Genomic DNA, 25187 nt, shown 5'->3' on the forward strand with positions numbered 1-25187 from the left:
AAAAATAATTGTGGCTTTCATCAAGTAAAGAAACTAATAAAATTGGGGTGTTTTTCATTTGCTTGCTATGCAGAAACAACAAATTATACAATTTAACAAAACTAGTAAATTAAACAGCACTGTTTTAAGTAACACTTCATTGGTAAACTTGAAAACATGATTTTAAAAAAAAATGATATACAATATTTATATATTTTGTTGTTGTACTGCTGAGTGTTTCTATACATGACATGCACCTAAAAAGAACAAATTGATACTTAACCAAATATTTTTTTATAAATATTCCATTTAGAAACTTAATTATTAAAAACTTTAAAAATATAGAACTGATAGGGAGCCAATACGTTAATAAATGAGCAGAATAAACGAAATACTGTTTCTAAATGTGAATCATAAAATGATCAAGAAGCATAATATACAATCAAAAGCGGTTTTGTAGTTTTTGTAAAAGTTCATTCATGATAAAAACCTATGTAGCAAGCATTTGCTCAACTATACAAAGACGATTCATCGTACGCCTGGGTGTTTTTCTTTAGATTCAGCCCATTTATTTGGATTTAATTACGTCATTGTGAAATCCACTGGTTGGACCACATTACCCAGAATGCAATTTCAAGAATGCAGCATGCAGCGAGTTTCCGGTCTGAATTAGACAGTCCAAAGATGGCGGACCTCCTGGGCTCGATCTTGAGCTCGATGGAAAAGCCTCCAACCGTTCACAACCAAGAAAGCCGACGGAAAGCTAGAGGTATAAAGTTTTAATTCTACAAATACACTTCCTTGTAGCTAAGAATATGAAACTGAGAATGCTTGTAGATTTACAAGTGGAAATAAACAAATATCCGAGTGCCCTCTGCGACACTAACTCTGCAATAAATATAACCAATCACCGCCTGAGAAATAATACATGAACGTGCATACGTCATCTGTCGTTGAACATCCTCTCGACGTCATATCTGGTTTGTTGATGCCTTTTGTGGTTGGTATTAAACTGTTTTATAAATAGGCCAGCCGTACATTTGCTTAAAAGCACGAATAATCTATTGCAATTCAACAATAATAGCTAAGCTTTAATAATAATACAGCCACAGCAATTTCATAAGCAATGTTGTAAATGTTAAATAAATTGTTTAATTGTTCACTAACATGCCAACAATTTCACGGTGCACATGCACGTGTTAAATAAGAAATATTTTTTGTCATTTTTATTGTATATTCTGATGATTTTTGTTCTTATTGTGCAGAACAAGCAGCCAGACTGAAGAAGCTCGAGGAGGATGAGAAGAGGAAAAAAACTGAGTTTAGGAGAAAGGTACTGCCTTTCTTTGTCTCATGTAAACAGGAGCCTATGACAGCGTAAAGTTTTGTTTATGAAAATAAGTGTGATTTTTGCTTTAGATGGAGAAAGAGGTGTCTGACTTCATTCAGGACAGCAAACTGCAGAAGAAGAAATATAACCCAATGGGAAAGATCGAGAGAAGCATATTGTGAGTTCAACACTGTTATTTTAGTATCATTGAGATACTATTATAGTTTTAAGTAATATTTTGAATTGGCTTTTATTTGAATATTTTTCAGTTTGCATTTTAAATTTAGTTGACATTTCAATATTTCGTGTTTTGTTATTATTATTTTAAAGGGACACTTCACCCATTTGCATTAAGCTTTGCATTGTTAGAAATCCAGTCATACTATTGAATGGTCATGCAACATTTTTTCATTTTCCCCCGAGACGAGAGAAATCTGTATTTACCTCTTTACACTTCCTCCTACAATGACGCAAAAATCGTCATTTTGCGTCATTGTAGGAGGAAGTGTAAGAGGGGGGGATTTCTGTTAAGACTACAAGCACTAGATCCACCCTTTCAAACCCGCCCATAGGGGGTTGGACCTAATGCGCTAACAGACCTTCACAGATCAGTGCGAGTGCGTTTGATTTCAACGGCAGAAACCTGCAGAAAACAGGGACGAAGAAAGCTGAGTAGAAGGGGTTACCATACTCTATTTCCCGGACATGTCCGGCCGTCGAGATCGACAAAAATGTCCAGGATTCAGCTTTTGCTTTCTGCGGTCGCCATCCATTGTTTACATGCTCACCTTTTGTTTCAATCTAACTGAATTCACCCCGATTGGTGAATCTGAATGTAATGTTTACATGAATGCTAAACAAGTGATTGGTTGATTTGCGTTTTAACATTGCTACAGTAAGAAAATACCCGCACCTCCGTGAGAGATAGCCCATGAGACTGGTGCATCTCACAGGCGCGCTCATCAGTAATCACAGTAATACAGGGAGCAGGACGAGGCTAGCGCCGCGGGAGAAAGACGCGAGGCCGGTGGCGTGATCGGTTGAAAGACGCGAGGCCGGTGGCGTGATCGGTTGAAAGACGCGAGGCCGGTGGCGTGATCGGTTGATGTGTGTTTTACCATTGCTAAGAAAATACCTGCTCCTCCGTGCGAGATACGAGAACAGTGCCTCACAGGTGTCGGTCGTCAGTACTCGCGCCGTTCTCCCGCGCCCCTCAGCCTCGTCCTGCTCGCCACAGTAAACATGATGAATGGCAACTGTAGAACGCAAAAGCCGAATCCCGGACATTTTGGGCAAACTCGTCACGGAGACTCAATCGTAGCCTAGCCTTGCCTTGATGGTTTTGTTTTCAACTACGCTCTCTTACCGGTAGGCGTGGCTTGGGAGTGGCCTTGTTGTCTTTCATCCACATAAGCCAAAAATACATTTTCTGGCTTTTCTCAGTCTAGAAAGCTCCAAATTCAAAAATAATTTCACATTTCTTCTACATAAATGACCCACTTTCAATACACATTCATGTCTCCACGGGTGAAATGACCCTTTAAATATTTATTTTTTATCAATTTTATTTCCATTTGAGTTATTTTAGTACATAAAAGTAGTCGTTCTAAATACTTTATGTAATATTTCAGTATTTATTATAAATGGTTTATCTGTGCACACATCGCTATTTTTTCTGATTGATGTGCCCTTGTAAATCTTTAATCAAAATATACGTCACAATAGGGATGGAAAATACTATCACAACTTCTGTTTTATATTCTAAATGTAAAAGAGTCGACACCACAACTATAACCATAACGGCACAGAGAAACAATATGGCTGGAATCATTTACAGAATGATTTTTCCCAGCTGATGAACGATAAAAACAATGACAGCCAATCAGAATCCATCCTGCTTTACAGAGCTTGAGCATTTAAAGCTGCAGACGACAAAAATAAACAGAAGGATATCGTCCTTTACACTGTTTTTTAAATACATTAATACATTTCATTTGGGTTAAATTTTATGCCCTTCAGAATGGCATAAGAGTCTATAACATTACCAGCTGTGATTAATCAATGTTAAAATACATTTATTTTAAATGCATTCTGCTATTCTAGTTTAATAATAAAGGTATGGGGAGGATTTTCTTTTTCCGTGTGGATCATCAAGACTATTGGTCCTCCTAATTGTCAGTCATTCTGGTGAAATGTTTACGTAAGGCCGTCGTACGTGCTCGTGCACACGATTCACACGATGGCGTGCGCTCAAAACACAGGTTGGGCTCACTGATGCCTCAGTCGCGAAGTTTCTACTTGACAGGTAAAGTTTGGCATGCGATTTGGAGAAATCCATTTAAAATCACTGCTAGTAAAAGTTAATGTAAGCTATGATTAGCTCGTGCACAAGTTTAATAGGCGTTCCCTCTCGGGAGCAGGTAGAGTGTTGCGCATGTGCATTTTTTTCAAAAAGTGGAGAGGGCGGTTCTTTTCTAAAATTCGGGAAAATCCTCCGCTATACCTTTTAAGAAACAACTATACGGTTTTTTTGATTGGCGTACCGTACAGTTCATGCTAACGCCTCCACTTCTCTCAGGCATGATGTGGCCGAGGTCGCAGGGCTGTCGTCCTTTTCCTTTGGTGAGGATGAAGAGAGCAGATACGTCATGCTGTTTAAAAAGGTATGTATTGAAGACAACTTTCTCTCCGGAGGATCTTTCTAAATATGTTTCCTTGTGTTTAGGATACTGTACATCGAAAGATTTTAATTCTGTTCGCATCAGAGTTATTATAGTTAACTGAAATGAAAACTTAAACCTTTAAAAAAAACTTTTTTGTTGCTTGAAATAAAATAAATGTTTACAAAAATAAAATACATTTAAGTTTTTTACATATTTTATTTTATTTCAGCTCAATATTTCTCGTTTTCTTTGTTTAACTTGATGTGCAAAAATAACTAATTCTAATAAAAACTATATAACAAAAATAACTCAAACAAAAAATAATAAAAGCTCTATGGACATTTAAAAAGTGGCAAAAATTCTAAACAAAATAATAAAAATACAAATGGAAAATAAAACAAATTCTCACATTTATTTCTACTTCGCACTATGCTATACAGATTTCTTCAAAGCGGCTTCATAGCGATAAACAGGAAAACTGTATGTTATGCAAAATACATCAGTTATGTAACAACTTAAATTTCAGCTGTAAAGAAGCTTTACAGAAGAAAATAGTGTCATTATCTAGTTCAAGTCAGTTCAACTTTGATTCAATTCATTTCAGTAATAAAAAAGTTTGTCAATTATGAAACAAATATGATTCAGCTATAAAGCATCGTTACAGAAGACAATAGTGCCGTCATCCAGCTCAATTTAGTTCAAGTGTTGTCCTCTGAATATTAACTGTCTTTTAAACCACAACTGACCAAGCCTAAAGGGACGGTGGTAAGGAACCAAAACTAATAACAATATATCGTGTCACAATATATCGCAATACAAAAATGCAACAATATGTATCGTGGATAGTGACAATATTTATTGTGTATAGTTCACCCAAAAATAAAAATTACTGTGTGAGAAAAAAATCTAGTTTTCAGAGTTTAAGTGTCAGTACTACATTAAACTGCTATATATGTATAATAATGCAATGGGGGGATATTTGTGGGTCCTGATGATGCCAAATGTCTGATGTTACCAGTAAAAAGTGACCAACATTATTTTAAATATATCTAGTCAGTGACAGAGCGCAATCATATTCGTCTAAAATAATTCAGTATTTTCAGCTTCAGAATCATGAATATTGTTATTCTGGTGTCACTATTGTCCTGTGCTTTGGGTTTCCAGCACCAAATCCAAGCGTATTCATTTACACCCACAATGTAATACCAAATTTAGCATTTTAATCAACAGTACATTTTTTGTTAACCTTTTATCATATGTCTTGGAGTATCACAATAATATCGTATCGTGAGTTCAGTATCGTGATATGTATCGAACTGTGACATGAGGGTATCGTTACACCCCTAAAAACTACCTCAGGTGTGACCGTAGTGAAAAAAACAAAACAAAACTCAGTTCGTCTCGATCCTAAATTAACGAATACTGTGTATTAATGCTTAGTGTGTTTGGTTTTGAAGGAGTTTGCACCATCAGATGAAGAACTGGAGGCTTATCGCAAAGGTGAAGAGTGGGACCCGCAGAAAGCTGAGGAGAGGCGTCGACTAAAGGTAAGAGGACGTCCATACAGAATACTGTCTGTCAGGCTTCGTCACGGCCAGGGGTGCGTTTCCCGAAAGCATCGTTAGCCAACTATGGTCGCAAGTTCCGTCATTAGCCGCGTTCCGACCGGAGGAACCTTTTCACAGTTCCTAGAACTATTGGCTAAAGTACCCGGATGTCGGCGTGTTCGCACCGCAGGAACTAGGAACGATTTTAGTTCTAGGAACTCCATTTGGAGGAACTAATTTAGGTCTTACTTCAGAGTAGGGTCTAAACCAGCACTATAGGAACTATCCGTGACGTTTAGTGTACGCTGATTGACGAAAGCACGCGGAACACCAGCACCCGCCATTTTTAAAACAGCTATATGTAAACACACAGATTATAGCCTATATATTTACTCCATAAACTAACTATACAAACATGGAAAACAGTGATAGATGGGTCTCTAAACCTTTATGCTGAGGAGAAAATCCAACGCAACTTTGAGGGGACCAAGCCAAACATGATTATGTATTTCTGCCCAGCTAGCAACACTGGACATCAACCACACGGCATAGGCTAATAACCTTTTTTTCATATACTGTCTACTTTCTATCTACAGTTCTATCTAATAACATGTTAAACACTGTTAGACAGATCGCTAACTAATAAACACAGAGAATGCGAGCATTGTTTGCTCTGGCGTTCTCAGCGCCGCCAAAATAAAAGTCACCGTGCTTGCCTCACTCCCTTACCCCTCCTACCAGTTCCTATGGCCACTTGGCCAGTGCGAACGCAAACAGCCAAACCGAGTTTGGGGGAGAGTAGTTCTTAGAACTGTTTAGAAGTGGACAGTTACTAGAACTAAGTTCCTGTAACTACTTGGTCGGAAAGCGGCTATGATCAGCATAGTTCAACGAGTCGGTGTTTCCCGAAACCATCGTTCCAACGAACATTCGCAAACAGCATCGCAAAGTTGTGTGGTTGAAACGACAGCTCTTGACCTGTAGTTAGAAGCAGAGTTATAGATTGCATGACGTGTGGACTTAATAAATCCTTATCTTGAGCAAAATAAGCAAGATGACATTCAGTACAACCTGTGTCTTTTGTTTAGAATACATACAAATGTCATTTACGTCTTTGAGTTTGTCAAGAGATTTAAAGCACCGTTTTTGAGGAGTGCGCATGTGCGAACGTGCTCTAGTACGTAAGAACGAGTCTATGATTGAATCTGGAAATAAAGCAAATAACTGAGAAAAATTTGAAATATTCCTCAGATGCCATGTCTGTAATTTATATCAAAACATCTAGCATTAATTCGACCTCAAACAGATTCTTTAAAAGAAGTTATTACTCCACCACTTGTGTGACGTCATAAACCAACGTGGTTGAACGACCAATTTGCGACACTATGGTTTCGGGAAACAGTCGTGAGTAGCTAGTTGATTTCTTCAACGTTGCATCGTACTATGGTAGTGAAGCATCGAGTTACGTTGTTGTACGGGAAACAAACCCCAGCTCGTTTCTGACCGTAACATCAAGAGGTTTACACACACAAACGGTTTGCATTTCAAGCTTATTTATTTGGAACAAAAATGATCTGTTACAGAAATATAACACAATGTCTAGGAATTTAAATAAACAAGAGAAAATAATAGTCCAATGGGGTTAATAAATGTTGGGAAATAATAGACAAACTGAAATAGAACAAATTGGAGCAAACGACTTCTCTGGAGAACTGTGTTCAACCAGAGGAAGTAACGCTGGGTAAATCAGTCCAAACATTTACACACTCCACCCATCAATCATCCAATAGTGACGTCTGTAGGATTACAAATTTAGGAATATGTTTAAGATCTGCTGATCCTACTTCCTTACATAACATCACATGAAAAACTAAGGTGAACTACACTGTATTGGGCATTCAAGGTGAACATGATGGCATCCATTTACTGATTAGATTCAATATAGTTTCCATTGAAGGGGTTTTGTTAGTCTTTGATCTTCCTGCTGAGAGTTGAACTATGTGTGAATGTTTACATAGTCTTAGTTCTCGTGACCATGTGTTTATACAATTTGGGGGGTACCATTATCTCCAGTTGGGGGTAATTGCCTCTATTGTCTTTAGATGATTAGATTTAGTGGTCATCTCTAAGGCAGTGTGTAAGGTCAAGACTTTTAAGGACTGTCAGCACCTTTAAGGACTGCCCACTGAATGCCTATAAGATACCATGTAAAGTTACGTTCGTTAGACCTGATGACTGCAGCTACTACAGCTCGTGTTCTCAATAAAGAATCCTGCTGAAGAAAGAACCAAGTCTCCTGGTCTTCGATGCTGAGTTTCCAACACGCCACAGTCAGATGTTATACTGCCACCATCAGGTAGAGAATAAAAAGACGGGTCGTAACAGCTTCAAAGCGTCAGATAAGCTGAGAAAGTCATTTCATAATCTTATAGAGCTTTGTTATGAATTAATATTTCTGTTGGGAAGTGTCTGTCTGATTGGATATCCTGTATTTGACTACTTCTGTCTAATGTTTTCCTGCACTCTCTTCAGGAAAAGGCAGCACTGGAGATGGAAGCAGCCAGTCACAGTGTGAAGAGGCCTGCGTCGCCCAACTCAAACTACAGAGACAAATACAGCCATCTGATAGGAACGTCTGCTGCTAAAGACGCCGCGCACACGCTGGAAGCCAACCAGGCATATGGCTGTGGTGTGTATATTTAAAGGATCTAAACACTTAGTACAAACACTTTAAATCTATATCATGCAGCTCTGTGTCTAAAGGCCATTGCACACTGAGTCCGAAATTCGCATCCGAAATTTTCGCACGTAAAAAAAAAAATTCGACCTCACGTTATGTCAATCACGCTTGCACACTGTCTACGAAACGTTCGTCCGTAATAAAAAAATTCGGATCGGGTTCAATTTTCTGCGTTTTTCGCATCCACAGCCAGTATTTTGAGAGGTTTTTTGACAATTCAGAGCCACCGTACAAGCGAATGACAAAATCCAGAATGGCGTCTGACAAGTTGATACACTTCGTCTCGCAGCACAAAGTACTGTATGAAAAACAAAATACAGATTGTGGCAGATGATTGCTGAACAGCATAACACACACAACATAAAATATAACCTGTATAGGCTACAGCTGTTCTGTCTGCCCAGCGCTTCCGCCGGCCGTGTGCGTGTGTGTGTGTGTGTGTCCATACCTTAGACATACTGTAGTGCCAGTCTCTGTTCAGGATCGATTGGTTCACGGAAATTGGTGGTCGTCTTTTTAATATGTGGCTCCAGTATCACTAGCAAAGCATCAAACTGTTCCACTGACATTCTGAGGTAAATTTTGAAATCGCTCGGGATAATTTCGCAACTCCTTGATAAGGAGGTGAAACTCTCCTTCCTCTCGGCGCAATCTCAGGATTGGATGGACCCAATATTTCCTCTTTCTTTTTCTCTTTTTAAGAAGAAAGAGGGCAACAAAATCATCATCACTGCTTGACGAATCCATTTAGTATTTTTTGCGTTTTTTTCCGCAAAGGTTTAATAAATACGCATCGGACTCAGTGTGCAAGGTTTCTGTGCGTGACGAATTTTAAGGCTGACAAACTCATACGAAAATTTCGGACTCAGTGTGCAATGGCCTTAACGAGTGAAGTATTGCACATTTAGTGCATTTTACACTTGAATTAGTTATCCCCGGGTAAATGTAATCCTGGGTTATCTCGTTTCACACTGCTCATGCTTTACCCGGGGGTTAACAAGTAATCCTGGTGGTTATTCATAAGATGCTATTTCAGACTGTACACTCCTTAACCCCGGGTTAACATTCTTCTTGGCATATTTGCGGTGTCAGTGCCACTGATTGGACGAAGGCAGCATGTGATATTGTTATAAAAAGACACTATATATTGCTGACTATACCATCAAGTTTTTCCTGAATGGACTTTTTGTACTATAGAGGTAAACTAGAAAAAATTGTCGCTCCAAATAGACAAGAAATCCTTTTGCTTCAGGTGCGTAGAGCCAAGGGAATACTTGAAAGGGAATACACCAAGTGCATGTGAATTAAAAACGGGTATACACGAGCAAGCAGACGTTTCAGCTCATTGCTATCTTCAGTGCTCCGTAAGCACTTTGTACTGTAAAGGTATGAATAAAACTCTCTTTTTCAATGCAGTTGATGCATTTTCCGTCACCATTTGACATTTTTCCACACAAATGCCGAAACTACTGTTTATACAACACTGTGTTTCTGTGACCGCCCAAAGCATATAATATGAGGCACATAGAGATGCAAATAAGCTGTTTAAACTGGACACGTCAAAACCAGTGAACATTCTTTCACTTGTGCTGTTCTCGACAGACTCAAGTGTGTGGATCACGTCAGAAACTGAAGTCCAGTGTAGACAGCATCAGTCATTATAATGGGTTTTATTTGCTTTTGACGCAACGCTCGCATCCAGTGAAGGAATAGCCGTTAAGCGACTGAATGCCAGTGGGCGGGGCCTGTGGTGTGATGATGTATAACTATTCATTGATGTCTTGCTCTGGAGACGGTCATATGCAGATGTATTTGCCTGTGTGAAGTCACCAGTCACACATAATCAAAACAAGCTGTTTTTGGAGCTTGATTAAATAAATGCTTTGTTTATACATTAACGAGGAGGATGTTTTGAGCTATGAAACTTGCAGGATGCTTTAATGGTACAAAGACCATTATCTGTTAAAAAATCCATACAAATTTGATTTCTCATGTCATGACCCCTTTAAATATAGAAACCGGAGAGCTTTTAACACACAGAGTGTAGCGAGTGATGTAAAATCTTCAAAAATCCTTCAGATTCAATTACAAGTGGTCACAGGAGATGCATGTTACTGCCAGGTAGAAACATGGGTAACACGTTAGTTTAGGGTCCAGTTCTCACTATTAACATATGCATATTACTAGGATATTGGCTGTTTATTAGTACTTGTAAAGCACATATTCTGCATGACCATATTCTACATTCCTAATCCTACCCAATACTTAAACTTAACCACTACCTTACTAACTATTAATAAGCATTAATGAGGAGTCTATTGAGGCAAAAGTCTTAGTTAATAGTGAGAATTGGACCCTAATCTAAAGTGTGATCAGAAACATGTAACCGACTCGCCTGGCCTCTTGTCATGAGATCACAACACTGGTCGCTTGCCAGACATAAACGGCATATACAATAATTAGCAAATTTCCAGTATCAAAAGAAGTAAATCAATTTTGGTTTCATACTGACTTTAAACCTTTTGCCTCTATGGAAGTATATAGCCCATGGTGATTTCTGTCCTACATGCTTTTGCCTTGATTTTTTTTACCATGTGTGTTTACTCTCATTGTTACAGTTCCCGTGGCCAATAAGAGAGACACTCGCTCCATTGAGGAAGCCATGAACGAGATCCGAGCCAAAAAAAGGCAGAAGAAAGGCGAGGAAGAAGGAGCTGGCAGCGGCAGCGGTGTGTGAGAGCCGTGTGTGTGTGTGTGTGTATATGATCAGTTGGGTGATAAAACAGTATTTTACTCCTATGACAATGTTTTACATGAACAGCAGGGTTTGGTAAAGATGAATTTATGCACATAAAGGCAGTCCAGAACTGCCACAGTATAAGCGCACTGTTCAAAAATGCTTTGAACTCTATATTACTGTCCCAAATGATGTGTTTTTAAAGGTCATTATTAGAATAAACAGAAACATGTTGTTTAATATAGCGAATCCCTGTGTATTTTGGCATGGTGATCTCTATAAGCTCTATTTAATATGTCATCTGTTAAAACACATTTGGTTTTATTATAGTTTTCATTTGCATTTTCATTGATTAAAACAGTCATATTTATTGCCTTGACATAACTGGTAGTTTTAACTCCATGGATATTTTAATCGTGTTTATTTTAAGTCATGAGACAGCATGTCCTTAAACTAGTAGTTGTTTCTTGTAACTGTTCTTTTGGTTTGTTTTAAATAAATTTGGTTAAGGATATGTTGTAATTGTACATTGTGTCTTTTATATACAGATGTTGAATTCAGTCTGTTTGCAATGAGCTCTAATAAGCATATATGTATCTCATCTCATCTGTATCTAACATATTTTGTCCATTTACACTGGCTAATCATCATTCTGGGTCATGGACCATGACTAGATGGATCAAATATGATGCTAAATTGTATTTAAGCCTACTGTGATGACATAAAAACATTTCAAAATAAAGATTCAGAATCAGTTGTGCTAAAGGCAAATCGTATTCTCCGTCTCTTTACTGACTGATGGTTTACCCTTTATTTACCCTTCAAAAAAATCGTGCATATACCATGAAGTGTAAATTTACTGGTTATTTATAATATTTACTACAATTTTAAACCCTTGCCCTATTTAAAAATGTTCTTATGAATTTATTTATTTTTTAAACATTTAACATTTGATTTAATTTGCCAGTCTATGATCACACTGCACTTCCTTCATGAATCCCCAGGTGGATCCGCGCGTACCCTCATTTGAAATCTCATCGCAGTCACCGATATCGCGATACTTGCAGTTCTCGCACTTCCTGTTGGCCTTGCAGAATTGTAAACAAACGTGAGATCGTAGTTCCACGAAGGGTCGAATCAGCCAAGCATCCAGAGAAACCGATACAAATCAATGAGCTATGAGCTTCGAGAAGGATCTTTTGGAAGAATAAGCGCCGTGTCACAACGATTACAGTTGAATCAAAGCAACGACGCGAGTGGAAGACTAGCTGTCCGCTGAGGAATACGAGTGATTAGCCAGCTAGCTGGCAGTCGCTTGTACAGTGAGTAAACAATTACAAACTTACTGACACTTTGTCATTGTTACATTACAAACGACACTGTAGCGCTCCTATGTACTTTACAAATATAATTAACTGTTAGGTTTTTCAGAAATAGTTTATTCAATGGTTCGGGAAGTAACGCTAGCTTCCTCCAAGTCGATGGATGATCGATTCATGACGCAATTATTATATTTCGTACATTATCATAGTTTGGGAATTTGGAGATTTTATTTTAGTCCCGGTTTGATGTCTGTGCGTGTCAGTTAAAGGACTCACGGGTTGTAATTGTTGGTTATAAAGTCTGCTAAAACATTACCAGTTTTATTGATCTATGAGGACTGACTTATGCGACAAACAGCTATTTAGTTTTACTATTCCCCATAATATTCAAGGGCTTGGCAATAAAATGCGTAAAGCAAGTCACATGTCACGTCTTGAAGTCAGCAGTCAACACCAACAGAGGAATAAGGCCATGGGATTGTAAGCAATAAGCATTAGGAGATTAACGCTATTTTAAGTGGAATAATGTTGATGATTAAATTGCATGTTAAATCTTCAATGAAAAATAAATTCCACTACTATTAATTGGCTGGTGACAATAATCGCCAAACGCCTGAATCTTAGGCGATTAATCGCTTTTGTTGAGTGTATTGAGTGACAACATTCACAGACTGAGTGAAGCAAACTATGCCTGGTTTCTTGCTTAATCAGAAAACAACACAAATATACCATTTGCAAATCTAGAAAGACTGCTCTTCTAAACATGACTCACAGGCACACCTTGCATACATGTCTTATCTTATTGTTTTTTATTGAATTGAAATGAATGCTTTCGTTGTGGGTTTTCACCAATACATGTTTATGAATTAACCCCATTAATTGTAGATCTTTACATTGGCATTGACAAACCTATGTTATTGTAATGTGAGATTAGAGAGATTAGTCTTAAAGGAGAAGTTCACTTTTAAAATGAAAATTCTGTCATCATATAATCACCCTCATGTTGTTTCAAACCTGTATGAATTTCTTTCTTCTGCTGAACAGAAAGGAAGATATTTAGAAGAATATCAGTAACCAGACAGTTTTTGGGTCCTGTTGACTTCCATAGTATATTTTTTTTCCTACTATGGAAGTCAATGGGACCCAAAAACTGCCTGGTTACTGACATTCTTCTAAATATCTTCCTTTCTGTTCAGCAGAAGAAAGAAATTCATACAGGTTTGAAACAACATGAGGGTGATTATATGATGACAGAATTTTCATTTTTAAAAGTGAACTTCTCCTTTAAGTTTATAGGCTAGTTTCTGTATGTCCAGAATGTCCTTATTCTTCCCGTGGTTGGTTTCACTTCCCGTGACTCATTTAAACAGCAGGTTTCTCAACACTTGAAATTGCTGAGTGTGCTCAGTGTGTTTTACAGCTGAGTAGAGTGTAATTCTCGAAATGTTCAAAATTTAACTGCAGGAAGCCCTTAAAGCCCTTGATTGCAAGTATGTGAAGATGTCTGGTACATGTTGCATTCGTAAATGCAGTTTAAAGTGACCCAAAGTCAGAGTAGATGCAGAGATGGAGTTTGTGAGCAGCGTTTACTGCCAGTCGAGACGCTGCAAACACTGGTGTATAATGAGCCGCTCATGTGGAAATGAACAGTGCCGCTCTTCACTCTGAAACATCCAGCGCATTTATTTAGTTAAACCGCAACCTTTGCATTTTAATAATCGCACTTAGACATATTGCATTTTTTTTTTTAGTTTAGCATGCTGTTTGAATAGGAAACTATTTAAAGGAGAACTCCGGTCAATTTTAACATTGAGCTCATTTTTTTGTACATTTGGAGTGCTGTCAGTACAGAGAACAACGACAAAAATCGGTGTTGCTTACACCGTGTTATCCTCTTTTTAAAATTTGCACCCTGTTGACTTCAATGGGGCAAGTTTTAAACCTGCTTTTAGCCTCTTAACATCCTTGATGTGTCATTACAAGTGCCGAGCCATGTGAGTGATTCCTTCGGAGTGAACACGGGTGAATCTGACTGCAGTAGATGTGAAAGATATTAATAAAAGTGTTAATTCACCCAGCGCACATACCTGTATTTACATCCTGTTTTTTCGGTCGAAGTCCGTAGTAGTCGATTGTCGAGTTCACGCGCATTGGTTTAGTACCTATGATCACGCGCGTGAACTCGACAATCGACTACTGTGGACTTTGACCGAAAACAGGAAATAAATACAGGTATGTGCGCTGGCTGAATTAACATCACTTTTATTCATATCTTTCACATCTACTGCAGTCAGATTCACTCGTCTTCACTCTGAAGGAATCACTCACATGGCTCGGCACTTGTAATGACACATCAAGGATGTTAAGAGGCTAAAAGCAGGTTTAAAACTTGCCCCATTGAAGTCAACAGGGTGCAAATTTTAAAAAGAGGATAACACGGTGTAGGCAACACCGATTTTTGTCGTTGTTCTCTGTACTGACAGCACTCCAAATGTACAAAAAATGAGCTCAATGTTAAAATTGACTGGAGTTCTCCTTTAAAAATAGGAAACTGTTTTTGTCAGAACATTAAAGTCGGCATGAAATAAAAATCTATTTTGTAAATGTGTGTTATATGTCATATTGTGAATAATTCATCTGTGCATGTTTTCATTTAAAAAAAAACTAATGTCTATAATAACCAAAATGTCACAACTCCTCCTTCTCTCTGGTGGCGTATGCTGGAATTTAGTCCACTAAACTCCATCTTTTTTTGTGTGTGTTCAGTAATCCGTTACGCTCGGATGCACATCACAAAATAGAAGAAAAGTTCAGTTTCATCAGTGACTTTAAAAGCTCATTAGTGGGTCGTTGCAGTAATATAAATCAAACAGATAAAATCATTCATAGTTCCATTCATGTTATTATTAGCACAGATCAGGCACTTACAAAACTGCTGATAGTAATGACTTCATCCTGAGGGAAGAAATGCTTTATTATTTGATATTGAGCTGATATGTGCTTTCTTAGAAGTCAACATTTATTTTAAAGTGTAAAGCTATATAAAAAGTGATATAGGCCTATGTATTTAACAGATTGCACTGTTTCATACTTTTCTTTGTCTGATTTCTTTAGACATTGCTCACTGAACAATTTGGTCATTGATGTTAAAGTTTGTAAACTCCTGAATCTATATGCAGGTCTTCATCGCCCCTCATCAGGGCCCAGCCTAATTCAGGATGGTGTGTGTGGGGATGCGACTGGGCGTCTCGGTCCTCGTCTTATGCTTCACTCTGGCACCCTCTCCTGGTCAGGCATATATATATGCTGTAAGTGTCTGTTTTCAGAATTATTAAGGCTTTTATTGGTTTTATAGACATTTTACAGTACATTTGGAGTATTTGGTTGCATGAAATCTACACGCTTCACCTTTTTACAATCAGTATTAATTGAATAATGTGGGTTGTTTGATTGCTCTATAATGTCTTTATACTGCATTTGCTAATGGACTCTTATTTTATTCCATGCAGCATTACAGTAACATGACCTCCATGCTGTTTGAAGATCTGCCTTCTCTCTTTGGCTCTCCCCTGCCAAAAGATGGACTCATGGTAATGAATCCCTGCTTCTGGACTTGAAGTTTTACCCAGTAACTAACTAATTACACTGCATTAGCGTGACTGACTTTTCTCTCTCTCTCTCTCTCTCTCCCCCCCAGGGTGTGCTGGTTGAAGCTCGTCCTCAGAACGCTTGCATGCCTATAGACCCTCCTCCAGTTTCTCCCACACCCTCAGATCCCACTACAAACAGCACTACAAAATACATTGTCCTCATTCGACGCTACGACTGTAACTTTGATATCAAGGTTAATGCACATCAAGTCTATTTTAATTAATAAAAAGTGTATCGTTTAAAATGTACATAAGTGCTAATTATATCGCAGACTGATTTGGCCAAAGAAATGTCATGCATGCACACTTTGATTAGTCGATAATGAACAACAACAAAAAAGTGAGCAATATTGTGTATGTTATGTTTTTTGGGTCTTATAGGTGCTCCATGCACAGCAGGCCGGTTACAGTGCAGCCATAGTTCACAACATGTTCTCTAATTCACTTCTCAGTATGGGATCCAGCAATGGTGAGATTGACACACACACACACACACACACACACACACATGTACTGCTTGTATTAAACAATTATGGGAAGTAAACTCTTTTCTGTGTTGAGTGTGGGTGAAATGTTATCTAGAATACTACACTCTTATTTGATGGCTGAAAATCAGATTAGACATCTTTGTAACATTTTATTTCGATTGTCCACTTGAGACATTTTACAAACTATAAGTAACTTTGCAACTACATGTCAACTAGCAGAGTATTAGTAGACTGTCTGCTTAATATCTGCTAACACTTTATTTTTATGCTCCTCAACAGACATTTTACTGACTAGTATATACTAACTTGGCAAGCAACCCTAACCTACTAATACTCTAATGTGAGTTAGTTGACATTGCAAAGTTACTTATTGTTAGTAGAATGTCTAAAGTGTAGCTGAAACATTTTTAATAAATGAACATATAAGTGGTGGCGGACATATAAATGACCGGTGTTTGAAGTCTACTTGGCTTTCTTTCGAATTTTGCAAATTTCAATACAGTCCTACATTCAACATGCTTTGAGACATTTGTTTGCGAGACACATACTTTATCATCCTCGCAATCTGTTTTGTTTCTTTTTAGACACCATTGCGAATGAGATCGAGATTCCCTCTGTGTTTACAAGCTACTATGCCTCTCAAATACTGCGCAGCTTTATCATACCAGAGAAAGGGTGAGAATAAAACAGGCTACACACACTCTTAATACAGATACGTAAATACAACCAGTCATTTGGACACACCTACTCCTTTATAATTATTATTATTCCTGTACTTTGTGTAATATTAAGTGACCAAAGCTATGAAATGACAAAAATGGACGTGTGCAGGCACTTACTTTTTTTTCCCCGTTGAGCAATTGTGCTCCTAATTTGAAAAATTTAGGAGCACATCAAAAACTTTAGGGGCACCATGAAAATATATCAAATCGTTTGTTTTTCCTTAATATATGGATACAAGGAGAACTTTACAAAATGGTTTAATTTATTTGAATACAAAAAGTACACTAATCTTACTCATATTTTTGCTTCCAACTGTATTTAATAATTATGGAATTCTGTCTAAACATTCAATTAAATGTCAGATACAGTTTATTCTGTCACCGAAATACCAATAATAACCAGAAAAAAATATTTTCTGCATAATGTGGGACTTCTATTATAAACAAGTCCAAAATACACAGGGACTCTTATTTTGAAATGTCTTTATAACTTCCATCATCATTCAAACATATGAGTGAGAGAAAATATGCTCTTACAACTATCTGAAACATTACAAAACAAACACCATAAAGTAAATATTGTAATATATGCATATAATGAATACATAATTCAAAATTCATAATTAATCAAAAGTAGATCATAAGCAATCGCTTGGCTTACATGCACAGTATTCATTGATTGCAAACTGCTCTAAAACCACAAACCTGCAACATTTTTACTTTGAAAGTGCAGATCTCACTTTTTTTTTATGTAATCATCGCCTTTTGAAATAATTAATAATCACATTAAACTGTTTTACAATTCCTGTTTTCCAGCCCCAAAATGAACTCTTCAAATGAGAAGTAAGACTTTTGTTACACCATTTAAGATACTTAAAACTGCATTTTTAAAGACCCACAGGAATCTGCTTTTTATGTACTCCTAAATACATTTTATAGTTCGCACACATCTATTTTTAGTTGCAAATGCGAGTGAAATGCCTGCACTGTTCAGCCCTGTGTGGTAATTATATAGCGACCGTCAACAAATAAATAAATAAAAAAAGTCTTTGGGTAGTTTACAGTATAAGAGAAGTTCCAGTGAAAAGGGCTTGTAGTTTGCTTTCCTTTAACTATAATCTCCAAGTCATCCACTTATTAAGAAGAAGAAAAAAAACAATAATGAGCATCACAATAATGTCCAGACTTCCAAGTGGTATACACACACATTTTGAATGACTTTATTCAGCTTGCCCGCCTCAGGGGCATAGGTTGTTCATGAATGTTAGTGTGTGTGTGTAACTTTTGTTGCTGACCCACTTTGCTGCAGGGCCTTTGTGATTCTGAAGCCTGAGTTCTCCTTTCCTCTGTCCTACTATCTCATCCCCTTCACTGGAGTCGTCGGCATGATCATCATTGTCATGGTCGTCATACTGGTCAGTGACTTCTGTATAAACCACTAAATGTGTACAAGAATCATGCATGGAATTACAGGTGTCTGTAATTACTATTCTAATGATGATATGATGTGCTGTGTATATTCTTACACTTGTATTTTTATATTAGGAAAGTCACATAGAATGAACATTGTCAACTCGTCTAACCCACATTTATTTATTTATTCTAATTGAACACAAAAGGAGATTTGCTAGTGGACTAGATGTTTTCAATTACAGTGAAGGGGGATTGCAGCTTTTAGTTTTTAATAAGTATTCAAAAGTATGAAAAAAAGTGTAGAGCATAGTTTTTCTTTCTACTGTTTGGAATAGTTTCACATCCGGAGTGCCTTTATGATGGCAAAAAATGTTGTCTAGGTAGTCAGCTATGTAGGATTTGTAAAAGAGCCGATGATACGTTCATTGGTGGGTGATAATATATGTTTTTCCTTCTAACTGGTCCAGATTGTGCGGTGCGTTCAGCATAGGAAGAGACTTCGGAAAAACAGACTATCCAAAGAACAGCTGAAGAAAATCCCCACTCACAAGTTTGCTAAAGGTGAGCAAAAGAGAGTTTGTTAAAGGGGTGGTTGATTATGATTTAACTTTTCTAACTTTAGTTAGTGTGTAATGTTGCTGTTTGAGCATAAACAACATCTGCAAAGTTACGACGCTCAAAGTTCAAAGCAAAGGGAGATATTTGCTTTTAAAGAAATGACTTTTTAAGGACTACAACAAACGGCTGGTAGAGACTACACAACATTCCTTCCGGGTTAGTGACATCACCAACCCTAGAATTTACATAAACCCCACCCCCTGAACGCGATTTATAGATTATCAAGACAGAATATGCTAATCAATGACTAGAAGATAACTACACATAAGCTACAGAAATTCTTCAACTAATCATTCATACAAGCTGTTGAAGCTCCGCCCCCTGTACTGGGAGCAGCAGCTCATTTGCATTTAAAGGGACAGACACAAAACGAGGTGTTTTTGCTCACCCTCAAAAAGTGACAATTTTAACATGCTATATAAAAATATCTGTGAGGTAAAACTTCACACACACACTCTGGGGACATAAGAGACTTATTTTACATCTTGTGAAAAGGGCATTATACCACCCCTTTATTAGTATGGGTTCAATGCGATATAAGCTCTATGGATCACATCTGTTGGATGCTTTTTATGAAATGGTTTTGCCTCTACCAACAAAAACACTTATACTGTAATGCACAATTTTTACTGACGGTCAAGTTCAAAATATGGTCAGGTTTGCAAACCAAACATGAGTTGGAGTCTAAGAAAAATTCCATAAAATAGCTAAAGAAATGTCACGAATTATCAAAGTTCAGCTATTTCCTCCCCCATAAAATCATGTTTGGCTGCTCTAAAGATGCACTGAAAATCTCATATGTAGGAGTTTGCACCACACACTCGAACAAAGAAAACTCACCGATCACTGATGGGTTCTGATAGCGAGCGTGATTGTTCTACTGGAACATCTAACACTTCAATAATGCCATATTTTTCTCAGGTGACGAGTATGATGTGTGCGCGATTTGCCTAGATGAATATGAAGAGGGAGATAAGCTGAGAGTGCTGCCGTGTTCACATGGTAAGTGAGCTGCTCCATCATCTGTGTGAGCAATGTGTGTGTGTTTTAGTGTGTTGTCTTTATCCTTTCTCTCTAATAAGCATATCTAAAGTATGTTCAGTTTGTATCACGGATAAAAATTATTTTGCGGTGAAGTAAATACTACAGAAAAAAACAATGTAATTTAACTAAGTAAATTCTATATTAGTACTCAGTTCAAACGTGTAAAAGTAAAGAAGTAAAGTAAAATTACTCAACTTTTCTGATACTGGTGTTCCCATCATGCACTGGGCCTTGAATAATTAATGAGGTTGATTTTTCACTGTTTTCCAGCTGTATTTACACTGTTTTATCATTGCTTTTGTTGTTAGGATTAGTAACTTGCCATTTTGTGACATTTGGAGTTAGTTTTCTCCTCAAAATGACACATTCAAACACAAAAACGGTCCATCAAATGTTCCCGTCATTGCGCATTGTCTACCAAGTACTGAGGTCTCTGCGTTCACATTACGCGTAACTTCTGATATGTAGACATGGTGTCTCACACATTATCTATTGTATTTATTACTTAGCATATACTTTAAACGTGTGGTTTAATTCAATGTTATATTGTTTGAGTGAAATGTATTGCAAAGGAAACTTCAACTAAATAGATATTGCTTAACCTTTTACTAGCCAAGTTAAAATTTCTTATTTTCTTTGTTACTTTCACTTAATTTAGTTAAGTAGAGTTTACTTAATTCCATATGTGAAATTTACTTTAAAAAAATGTGTATATATATATATATATATATTTATATTAGGGCTGTTAAACGATTAATCGCAATTAATCGCATCCAAAATAAAAGTTTGTGTTTACATAATATATGTGTGTGTACGGTGTATAATTATTTTCTATATATAAATACACACACATGCATGTATATATTTAAGAAATATTTGCATGTATATACTGTGTATATATATTTATATTATATATAATTTATATTATATATAAATATTTTATATATAAATAACACATTTTCTTAAATATATATATGCATGTGTGTGTATTTATATATAGAAAATAATTATAGTCCGTACACAGAGATAAATTATGTAAACACAAACTTTTATTTTGGATGCGATTAATCGCGATTAATCGTTTGACAGCCCTAATATATATATATCATATATATATATATATATATATATGTGTGTATATGTATATGTATATGTATGTGTATGTGTATGTGCATATGTATATGTATATATACACACATTTACATATACATATTATCGTGAAATAAAATTACTCTTATCGGGATATAAGATTTTGGTCATGTTGCCCACCCCGAGTGGCTGTGCGTCTGGCTTGAATTTGGTACAGCAAGGGAGGAAATGATATTCATTTTTTTCCACACATATGCAGAAAACAGCGAAATGACATGCATATTTTTTTCTAGAGTTCATTTTTGTCCCTGTTCAGAATACCATAACATGAATATTTTTGCTTCCATCATTCAGCTTACCACTGCAAGTGTGTGGACCCCTGGCTCACCCTGACCAAGAAAACCTGCCCAGTGTGCAAGCAGCGCGTGACCCGTCCCAACCCAGAATACTCGGAGTCTTCAGATTCGGAGGAAGAGGCCGGGCCGCGCGAGGCTGACGGGGAAGAGGAAGGAGCGCTCAGTGAGGCTGATTCTGAACGCACCCCTCTCCTCCGCTCATCCAACCCCGCGTCGCCTGCCTCCTCCAGCCCGCCTCCCAACTACTCCTCCACGGTGACGTCCGCCGAAGCCGCGGCTACGGTCACGACCTCCGCTCAGTGCTTGCCACACACACCGCAGCACGACGAGTACTGCACACCCGTAGAGGACTCGGATGAAGGTACTGATGATGAGGAGGGTCACCCCTCGGATAACGACACCACAGAGCTCATTGGACGCGGCGCTCTTCGAGTCTGATTAAAAACGACCCCTTTATCTCGGTCACTTTGGTTGTTATAGGGATCTGGTTTCTCTGATGTATATCACAGAGGTGGATTTTTACACCCCGTATTTTGAGATGCATTTCGCCGCAGTCCAGTCTCACTGAGATTACACGGTCCATCCCACTTTTAGTTATAGCTAGTGCATCCAACACTAAACGGCATATGTGCAACATTGTACAGTGACAAAAAAATACAGATTGGTGTGGTTCACAAAATCATTTGTTCTCCTAAAATGTCCAAATCACAGTTAAAGGTCATGTAAAAACTATTCGAGGTTAATGAAACCGTTTCTTAACAAAATAGTCCATCCTTAGATGAATTGAAACGCATCATTTACTCACCTTCATGTCATTCCAAACACATATGAGTTTCTTCCTTCCGTGGAACACAAGGGGTTTTTTTGCACTGCACCCTTTTTATTTTATCGGCACCTATTTCAGGTTTTGGAGTCTCTACTAATGAGCTGATTAGGGAAACATGCAAAACACTTCTACAAGACCGAACAAAACAAAAACCTGTCAAACCTAGGCATGTTTGAAGCCTGAATATGCGTAAGTCTAAGATTTCAGATGTTACAGCTGTGGTGCGGGGGCAGATTATCAGTCATTGATGATTTAAGGACTAGTTCATCCAAAAATGAAAACTCTGTCATCAATTACTCGCCCTCATGTCGTTCCAAACCCATAAGACTTAACACAAATTAAGATCTTTTTAATATTCTCTCATCCTCCCTTCTATTGAACCAAAACTTTCATGCATTGCAGCAAAAAGATATTGTGAACATAATCCATATGAATTGAGTGGTTTAATCCAAGTCTTCTGTAGAGATCACTTCATATGATGAACAGATTAAATTTAGGCTTTTATTCAGATATAAATGTTGATTGATGCACATACATAGAGCACGTCAAATATGGGAAACAAAAACAAAATATGTCTAAATGACATATTCAAAAAAATGTTCATCATATATAACGATCTTGGATTAAACCTCTTTATATTCATATGGATTGCTTTTACAATCGTCAGTTTTGGTGTTACAGACTTTAAGTGGAGGGACAGAAATCTTTCATTTGTGTTTCAAAGATGAACGAAAGTCTTTCGGGTTTGGAACGATGCGAGGGTGAGTATATTAATGACAGAATTAACATTTTTGGGTGAACTATGCTTTTAAATTCTGCTGTGTTCCACATACAAGTCTGTCGCATGGCTTCACAAGATATAGAATATAGCACATTATTATTATTATGGTTTTTATTTGCGATTTATTGTCTTTAGATAGCTTTGTCAGCTTATGAAAAAGAGCATCCTCCTCATTCTGTTAAATTTCTCCGTTTCGCTGAAGAAAAAACCTCAAACTTGAGGGTGAGTAAATAAACTATTCCTGTAAGTTGGTGATTCTGGTCACCATTTATGTGCAATACGGACAGGTTGCCAGTTTGTAAATGAATACTAATAATTTATTTAAACCTACAGAGGTCGCACAGAAATGATTGCAGACTTCTGAATTAGCGTCTTTGATAAGTAAATCCTTTTATGTTATTTTTAGTAAACACCTGCATTGATCAAAGAGATTAAATCATACCATTCTCACAGGATTCACTTTTTAGACTGTGATGATTTAGAATTTGTTTGGTGTGTTATTACAACAACAACATCCTTTATAATCAGTTATTTTTTTGTTATTTTCAATACATAAACTGACTTTCTGAGGCTCTCTCTCCCTCTCTCTCTCTCTCTCTCTCTCTCTCTCTCTCTCGCTCTCTCTCCCCCTCTCTCTCTCTCCCCCTCTCTCTCTCTCTCCCTCTCTCTCTCCCTCTCTCTCTCTCTCTCTCTCTCTCTCTCTCCATAATGTAAAGGCATTATTCTCTCTCATATAGAAAGATTGTAGTTGAAAGAGTTTTATTATTGTTATTGATGCAAGTTAAATGGACTCTTCTCTGTTTAATATAGACATTTACCATTTAAATGCTAGCTTCTGTTTCAGATTTAAATTGACTTTGATCATGGCTGACAGTGTATAGACATAATGGCAATGTTTATTACCTTTTCCTCTTAGATTACATCTTTCATCTCAAATGAATAAGAAGCTGTGTTGTCTATACTAAATAAACATGTGCCTACTTCAAACTTTCATTTGTAAATGTAACGCCATCCATCTCTTCCTCTAAATCACTAATCAAGTCACATGTCTGTTTTTCTTTCCCGAGTTTTATCATTGTGATGTTAGTTTCAGTTCTTTGACATCACAAGCATTCAGATATATTTGTGTCTCCTTTTTAAAATATAAAGCAAATAACACTATGAAGAATCATAAGGTTTGCACCTGTAATATGCCGGAGCTGTAGCTTTTATTATTATTTCTACTCCATATATCATTTTGGATCGTGTCTGTGTAGTGCTGCATTCTAATTGACTTTACAGAAGATTTATTTAGGACTGTAACATTGCTTAATTTTGTGCCATAAAAACAATTTTACTATTTCCTGAGTCAAATCTCATATTATGAACATCATTGAAAGGTTCAACAAATGCCATTTCATGCCATTAAAAGTCTTGATTCTGTATAGTTTAAAACAGTTGAGTAATATATGCGACTTTATGCAAATATCAAGCGAAAAAACGCAAACTATTCGCCATGTTCACACTGTACGATTTTGGCTGTCTATGATTAAATTTTGTGAATCCTAAAAGATTCCTCTGATCCTGGGCCATAATCTGAAGTCTTTGATCGTTAGTTTGACGATTAATGATCACTGTGATCAAATATGACCTACAACAACCATCAAATCGGGAAACCAATAGGAGCGCAGAACCCGATGACACAATTATTGCGACATCAATAAACCACGGCTGCATCCGAAATCGCACGCTTCCCTACTATATAGTATGCGAAAACAGTATGTGACAAAAGAAGTATGACTGAATTCACAGTCCTCATAAAAGAGAAGGGGAAAAGTACCCAGATGACCTACAGGTGCGATTCTGAAGTGTGCATATGATGGACACTTTACTATCCCATGAT

The 25187-nt window shown here is 37.2% G+C and overlaps 2 protein-coding genes across 3 annotated transcripts; both read left to right on the plus strand.

Annotated features, from left to right (window-relative positions):
* Positions 1–623: 623 nt before the first annotated feature.
* spag7 (sperm associated antigen 7) lies at positions 624–11510 on the plus strand. The gene is made up of 7 exons (XM_079873270.1): positions 624–748; positions 1245–1312; positions 1399–1487; positions 3888–3972; positions 5430–5519; positions 8052–8208; positions 10878–11510. The coding sequence occupies exons 1-7, from the start codon at positions 664–666 to the stop codon at positions 10994–10996; spliced, it is 693 nt and encodes a 230-aa protein (XP_079729396.1). The 5' UTR covers positions 624–663; the 3' UTR covers positions 10997–11510.
* Positions 11511–12040: 530 nt separating this feature from the next.
* rnf167 (ring finger protein 167) lies at positions 12041–24644 on the plus strand. Of its 2 annotated transcripts, none has more exons than XM_079873056.1 (10): positions 12041–12318; positions 15498–15626; positions 15828–15908; positions 16016–16162; positions 16350–16437; positions 17041–17131; positions 18488–18593; positions 19059–19152; positions 20131–20211; positions 21697–24644. In XM_079873056.1, the coding sequence occupies exons 2-10, from the start codon at positions 15537–15539 to the stop codon at positions 22134–22136; spliced, it is 1218 nt and encodes a 405-aa protein (XP_079729182.1). In that variant the 5' UTR covers positions 12041–12318; positions 15498–15536; the 3' UTR covers positions 22137–24644. The 2 variants fall into 2 exon arrangements, with proteins under 2 accessions (XP_079729182.1, XP_079729181.1); XM_079873055.1 differs by having other exon boundaries at positions 12180–12318; positions 15498–15632.
* The last annotated feature ends 543 nt before the right edge of the window (positions 24645–25187 follow it).

This window comes from Squalius cephalus, assembly GCF_949319135.1.
Source record: "Squalius cephalus genome assembly, chromosome: 5".
Classification (NCBI taxonomy): Eukaryota; Metazoa; Chordata; class Actinopteri; order Cypriniformes; family Leuciscidae; genus Squalius; species Squalius cephalus.